Source organism: Nansenia antarctica (assembly GCF_963989245.1).
Source record: "Nansenia antarctica genome assembly, contig: SCAFFOLD_566, whole genome shotgun sequence".
Classification (NCBI taxonomy): Eukaryota; Metazoa; Chordata; class Actinopteri; order Argentiniformes; family Microstomatidae; genus Nansenia; species Nansenia antarctica.
The window spans coordinates 1-7,500 of NW_027662568.1; the positions used below are offsets into that span (position 1 = coordinate 1).

General features: G+C 47.2%; 1 protein-coding gene across 1 annotated transcript in view; it reads right to left on the bottom strand.

The window, feature by feature from the left end:
• Positions 1-2,456: 2,456 nt before the first annotated feature.
• Positions 2,457-7,500, bottom strand: part of LOC308175558 (voltage-dependent L-type calcium channel subunit beta-2-like) — a gene marked incomplete at both ends in the record, with an annotated part of 24,882 nt that continues 19,838 nt past the window's right edge. Inside the window, 2 exons of the mRNA XM_080551202.1 lie at positions 2,457-2,566; positions 3,369-3,427. Coding sequence (XP_080407328.1) covers positions 2,457-2,566; positions 3,369-3,427 — 169 coding nt within the window. The remainder of the gene's footprint in view (positions 2,567-3,368; positions 3,428-7,500) is intronic.

Sequence of the window (7,500 nt, forward strand, 5' to 3'; positions counted from 1 at the left end):
CGCACGCACGCACGCACGCACACACGCACACACACACACACACACACACACACACACACACACACACACGCCCGCCTCCCGGAGCTGTTTGTTTGTTTCCAGAAATTGAGCCGATAGTCCAGATGTGTGTCTGGTGATCGGATAGTTACGTTTATGATGCCGTTGTTTTATTTATTTTGTTTCTATATATCAGAGGAGGCTTCCTATTAAAAGCAAAAGCGACCTGCTGATAGTCTAGGGGGACATTAAACAGGAACTAACAGTTATAGACCTTCTGCTAGCATATCAGCCCAATAGAGCTCTCAGGTCTTCTGACGCTGGTTTTCTCTGTGTACCACATGTACAAAAGAGGAGATTTGGTGAGGCTGCATTCTCATGTTATGCACCCAAATTGTGGAATGCACTGCCAGTTTACATTAGGGATGCAACCTCAGCACATATGATCAAGTCAAGACTAAAAACCCATCCTTTTAATATTGCCTTTACATGACAAAATAATTAAATTAAGATTATATAATGATTAAAGCTACTTTGAGCTGCAACGTTTGCAGGAAAAACGCTATACAAATAAAGTTATTATTATTATAACTGTAATGTTACGTTATACGGCCCGTATACGATATTACCTCAGAGCTCACACGTACACGCCGCACCGTAACCCCGCACGACCCCTGAGGATGGATCCGATTGCACAAGGATCCTCTGAGGGCAAGGCGGGCATCAGGGTAAACAATTCTCAGTCTCCGAAAAAGGAAAAATCTCGAGGCTGCCAAGCTCAGTGCCATGGTCAACACCCTTTCCCCTAAAGTGGTTAAATAGTTATCTCAGTCGCTCTCCTCGGCTTCAAGTGAAAAGCTTCTAGCCTGGAGGAAATCGGAGCAGCCCAGCTAGGGACCGAAGTGGCGCTGCGCTGGTCTAAGTGGGTCTCAGGCCTAATCTATCTTTAAAGACGGGAGGGAGCGAGGGCGGAGAGGAGCACTTGCCTCTATGCTCCCTCTGCTCTCCTCTGCTCTCCTCCCCTCTCCTCTCCTCTCCTCTCCTCTCCTCTCCTCTCCTCTCCTCTCCTCTCCTCTCCTCTCCTCTCCTCTCCTCTCCTCTCCTCTCCTCTCCTCTCCTCTCCTCTCCTCTCCTCTCCTCTCCCCTCCCCTCCCCTCCCCTCCTCTCCTCTCCCCTCCTCTCATCTCCTCTTCCCTCCTCTCCTCTCCTCTCCTCTCCCCTCCTCTCCTCACCTCACCTCACCTCTCCTCTCCCCTCCCCTCCTCTCCTCTCCTCTCCCCTCCCCTCCTCTCCTCTCCTCTCCCCTCCTCTCCCCTCCTCCCCTACCCTCTCCTCTCCTCTCTTCTCTTCTCCTCTCCTCTCCTCTCCGGCAGGGTTCATCCAGGGATGTATCCATCCCTACCGGAACAGCATGCATTGGGGGCAGTGGCAGCAACGGCATGGCAGGCGTGCAAGACATGAGCACACCCGCTGTTTGCGGTGATCCCACGCAAAGATTAGCACCCTGGCTTCCGTTAGCTCCGGCTCTCGCCCATTATGAGGTCATCGCGGAGGAATCTGTTTCATTCTAATCGCAGCTCGTTAATCAAGCCGGGTAAAAAACTTTGGGGGAGTTCTTTGACCTCGTTATCTGGGGCTTGCATGCTTCTTATTTTCTCTCTCTTTCATTCCAAACACAAACGTTTTAATCACCCCGGCCCAGGTTCCATTCTTCTCCTTCCAGAAGTCTGGAGATTATAACGTCATTAAGGATTCCTCTAACCTCAGTTAGAGACCAGGTTTTCCTAGTTTTCGGAAATTCGGGTGAAATGCTTTTGCTAGAAAGTAGCTAGAAAGCCCGTTTGAAACGAGTGACGTTTTCGAGTCGCCACACGTCAAACCAATCAAAGTCATAATCACGTCATCGAACTAGATTCCGTGTATAGAGCGCACTTCTGTCAAAAAATTATTCAGTTTTTCCTTCAGGTTGTCTTCAACCTGACCACAACAACCTGACCACAACCTGACCATTCCAGTTTCGTTTTTACTTTAAACAGAACATAGGGGCAAGCACACTTCACAATTTCCACAGGAATTGTCCCTGTCTAGTTTTCTTCAATGTTGCAAGCTAGCATAGACAACACCTCTAAATATAAAAATAGTCCTAACGGAAATAGTCCCGGTGAGAAAAGACGAGACGATGCACCTCAACAACAAGCGATCATCTACGGGCGTGTGGGGGGAGGGGTCTTGGAATGTATCACCCAATGAAATTGGCAGCTCGTCCTAAATGGACTAAATTATATAGCACCATATTCCAAAGCGCTTTACAACGGCCTCTCATTCACCCGTTCACACACACATTCACACACCAATGGCGGCAAGCTACCATGCAAGGTGTAGGCCCGCTCATTGGGAGCAATTTGGGGTTCAGTGTCTTGCCCAAGGACACTTCGACATGTGGCCAGCCGGCGACTTACCTAGGTTTCCTCGCGTGTTGGAGCGTTCGATGATGGCGTGTTTACTAGGGTTGTTGAGGACGGAGCGCTTGGCCAGGGAGATGTCCGCTGTCACTCTAGTGATGGATATTCTGACAGGAAGGAACAGAGAGAAAAAGACTTAGTCATCAAGATAATTAAGCGTTATGGAACTCGAAGCCGTGGTATATCATAGATGTCGGCACGGCTGGAACGCAAACTGACCAATAGAGACAATGGACCGGATCTATCCGTTGTATAACGTAAGATGATCTAAGTATATATATTCTGATACGTAACAGACTTGATTCAAGTTTACACGAAAACAAGTATAAGAAAGAACACAAAGGGATTGAAAAAAAAAAAAACACTGAATACTCATACTGTAGTCCATATCAAGAAGGTTGTGGAGGAGGGAGAGTTCAAGTAGGGGGGGTTTTGGTAAAGGAGGAGGTCAGAGGTGGTGAGAGTTTGTTTCATGCAATAACTATATATAACCGCTTTATCAAACCAAGCCTGTGTCAGCAAATGATCCTATGTTTTGTTACATGGTTGTCTCAGCTGGGCGGGAGCGTGCACGGCCCAGGGAAACGGTGCACGGAGAGGAGAATCCCGCGCTACTCCAGGGCCCACTATGGCCTATTAAGGACATGGACCTAGTCCTATTTAAAGCAGCAGCACACATCTCCAGGCCAAACAAACTTGTTACGCACTCCCCTCTGCCCAACCTCAGGGGACAAGTAAATACCAGCCTATAGGACTCTAGTCTGAGGCAGGGATACAGAGAGAGACAGAGAGAGACAGAGAGAGAGAGAGAGAGAGAGAGAGAGAGAGAGAGAGAGAGAGAGAGAGACAGAACAGAACGGAGTCTAGACAGTAGGAAGGAAACACAGGCCCATATTTAGCTTAGCTTACCTCCCCTCGAATCTGTGTTTCAGAAAGTCAAACAGTGCTTTTTGCATCATGTCTGTCACCTGAAACAGAAATAGAGCAAAACATGTCACGAACAACCTCAATCTCTGTGAAAAAGAGACACCAGGAAATCAAAGTCAGTTCTCTGTGAGAGTGAGAGAGCAGGGAGCCTGGCTGGCAGACATCTAGTTTTGCGTTAACTGATGGGTAGCAACATTATTCTTGTTGTTTTTTTAATCTATTGTACGATTTTATGTCATGAGAACTATGGATGCAAAATTAGCTCACAGCTAAATCCGGCATATCTAGTGTCACCATACTTTGTATAAGTTACTGTTCATTAATGTGCACTGTCCTGACTAAATAAAGATCTATCTATCTATCTATATATATATCTGATCTATCTATCTATCTACTTACCTACCTACCTACCTCTACCTACCTACCTATCTATCTATCTATCTATTTATCTATCTATCTATCTATCTACCTGAATGAATGAATGAATGAATGGTCTTTATTGTCATTGCTATAGTACAGGTACCAAACAACGAAATTTGGGAGGGGGGGGCTCCCCTGGTGCTAGGAAAGAAAAAACAACTAAAAAAAACAAGAAGGGAAAGGAGCTGGTTTACACAAATAAAGGCTATGTACACTATCCACTATGCTATACTGTACAAATAAAACACTGTGCTGTACTCTATGCTATGCTATACCTATTCTAACCTATTGCTGTACTCTATGCTATGCTATACCTATTCTAACATTTCCTATTCTCTGCAACCTTATGTACCCTAGGGTTGTCATATTGCACATAGTGTTATTGCACATTCATTTAAAGTGTCGCAGTTTGCAGGCTTGAAATGTACACATTTGTGCCTCAGCACTACACCTGATTTTCAATCCAGCAGCTGCCATCAATCCGTCCAGACTGTCCAGGGCCCAGAACCTAGGTCTTTGCTGTGTTCAGGGCCTGGATGGCCCTGGGGTAGAAGCTGAGCTTCAGTCTGTTTGTCCTTGCGAACATGGTCCTGTACCGCCTGTTCGAGGGCAGCCGAGCAAAGTGTTCGTACCCAGGGTGGGATGGGTCTCTGGAGATCTTGGAGGCCTTCCTGAGGCAGCGTGTGTTGTACAGCTCTTCCAGAGAGGGGAGGGGGGCGCCGGTGATCTTCTGGGCCGTTCTCACGACTCTCTGTAGCGCATTCCTCTCTGCGGCTGTGCAGCTGGAGAACCAGTTGCAGATGCAGTAGGTGAGGATGCTCTCCACTGCGCAGCGGTAGAAGGCCACCAGCATCTCCTGTCCGATGTGGTCTTTCCTGAGGACTCTCAGGAAGAAGAGCCGCTGTTGTGCCTTCTTGATGATGGCTGCTGTGGTGTTCTTCCAGGACAGGTCATCCTGTATGTGCACCCCCAGGAATCGGAGGGTTGAGACTCTCTCCACGCTCCCTCCGTCGATGAGCAGGGGCTGGACCTCAGATTTTTTCCTCCTGAAGTCCACGATGATTTCCTGGGTCTTTGACTGGTTTAGCAGCAGGTTGTTAACCTTGCACAGCTTGCTCAGCTGCTCTACCTCATCCCTGTACGCCGCCTCGTCCCCCCCCGAGATGCAGCCCACCACGGTGGTGTCGTCTGCAAACTTTACGATGGAGTTGCTGGGGTGGACGGGGGTGAAGTCGTAGGTGTAGAGGTTGTAGAGCATCGTTTCTCAACGGGGGCGTTCAGACAACATCGGGGGGCGCTGGAACAGATATTTAAAAAAGGGGGGCGTTGAGGTGTTCTGGGGGGGCGTTCGCGCATTAAGTATTTTTCTCATGAAAAACAGCTGTCAGCAGTGTTATTACGGGTACGTTCGTAAATGCACAAACGGTCATTTCGCTCGGACAAACCGTCTTTTCAGTCAGAGCACCCATCTCTGAGCGCTCCCAGAGCGCAGTGTTCTGAACTTGGCCGGGCTCTGTGATGCAGACACACGTAGCGCCACGCCCACATTTTTTTTAAAGTGAGAGTGTCAACAAGAAGATGAAGCTAAAAACTCAGCTAGCAAAGGCAGAGCTTTTGATAGTTTCCAATGTGTCTGGGTAAGCTGCATTGTAGAAGAATCTTGACAGTTCATGTACAGTGCAGCAATTGCAATACTATGCTAGTCTACGATAGAAAGAACCCCGGTTCATCCCATCTGTAATGTCATGTTTCAACCCTTGCCATCCTTTTCTTGCATAGCACCCGCAAATGAACACAGATAGGAGTGGAATAGGCTATATAACTGTAAATAGTTGATTGTCTTTGGATTTAGCCAGTTGGCGAAGATTTATGAGGAATAGGCTATTTAATTTGTGTTGCTCATCTAACAGCGATAAGGTGTTGTTTAATTTACGGTCTTGTTTAATTTCTATGAGTGTTTTCCTTGTAGGCTATGCTTGAGTGACATGTGTTTCAGTTTGTAGGCTCATTGTAATTGTTGGCTATAAGCGAGAGAGAATATTTCTTATGTTAGTTTTGATACTGAGTCCATGTCCCCGCCGGTGACATAAGCCTGTCGTGCCAAATACTCCCTCCCCGCGTATACACACTACCCTCTGCGCTTATGCGTTCGCTTCCTTTCAATACAGCTTATTTAATTTAGTTAAAATGAGTGTTAATACCATACCACCATACCAGAACATCACAGCAGGAACAACCTATCTAAAAAAAGCGATCGTATTGTAATAAACCAGTCCGGAAAGTTCTCTGTCGCTTACCAATAATCTAACCTGGAGAAATCAGCTACGAATGTCCCCTCCCCTCGCAGGTTCATCACAGTATATTACATAAATGTATTACTGTTAAGTGTTGTTGTGGATGTTATCCCTAGTGCCATTCTGAGGTTAGCATTGCGATGTGTTCGTCTTAACGTTTACAAACTAAAATATACGATAGCTTTTTAGTGATATGTTGCTCCTCATGTGATGCCCTGGAAACGAACACATAAGCACTCCGAACAGCTGTCAGCGTCTTTTGTTGCTATAGGAAACCACTACTCTGTCTGCTTGCGATTGATCAGCTGTCAGCAGTGTTATTACAGGTACATTCGTAAATGCACGAACGGTCAGTTCGCTCGGGCAAACCGTCTTTTCAGTCAGAGCACCCATCTCTGAGCGCTCCCAGAGCGCAGAGCTCTGAACTTTGGAACTGTGTTAACAAAGTCTAATAAAAAATTAATAAATATTAGCATCATAAAACAGTCTGTTTGTATTCTCTGATGTTGTCTGAGTTTGTTTAACACTCATAAACAGCATTTTTATTCACATTCACATGGCTTTTCTGCTCTCTGGTAAACTAATGATAATGATATTCCAACTGCCCAGTTAAATCAAATCTATTATTTGGCATTCAGTGACATGCTTTTTAAATGATATAACACAGAATATTAGTCAACATTAATATTCAGGGAAGAAAAAAAAGCCAATTTTTTTGATGGGGGGCGGTAAGAGACCTGGATAATGGACAGGGGGGCGCTGGCCCAAAAAAGGTTGAGAACCACTGTTGTAGAGGATGGGGCTTAGCACGCAGCCCTGGGGGGACCTAGTGCTGAGTCTGAGGGCTGTGGAGGTGTGGGAGCCCACCCGCACCCTCTGGGGGCGGTCGGACAGGAAGTCCTTGATCCATGCACATATAGAGTGTGATAGTCCCAGGTCTAGTAGTTTGGTCACTAGCCTGTCTGGAAGGATGGTGTTGAAGGCAGAGCTGAAGTCCACAAAGAGCAGTCTCGCGTAGCTGTTTCCCCTCTCCAGGTGGGATAGAGTGGAGTGGAGAGTCGTCGCGATGGCGTCCTCTGTGGACCTGTGGGCTCTGTAGGCGAACTGGTATGGATCCAGGTTGGGCGGGAGGCGTGTGACTATGTGGGCCCGGACTAGTTTCTCGAAGCACTTCATGATGATTGGTGTGAGTGCCACCGGGCGGTAGTCGTTTAGGCAGCTCACCGTGCTTTTCTTCGGGACTGGGATGATAGTTGAGGTTTTCAGGCAGGGTGGGATGGTGGCCTGGGACAGGGACTGGTTGAAGATGTTGGTGAAAACCCCGGCCAGCTGGTCGGCGCAGTACCTACCTACCTACCTACCTACCTACCTACCTATCGACCTATCTATCTATCTATCTA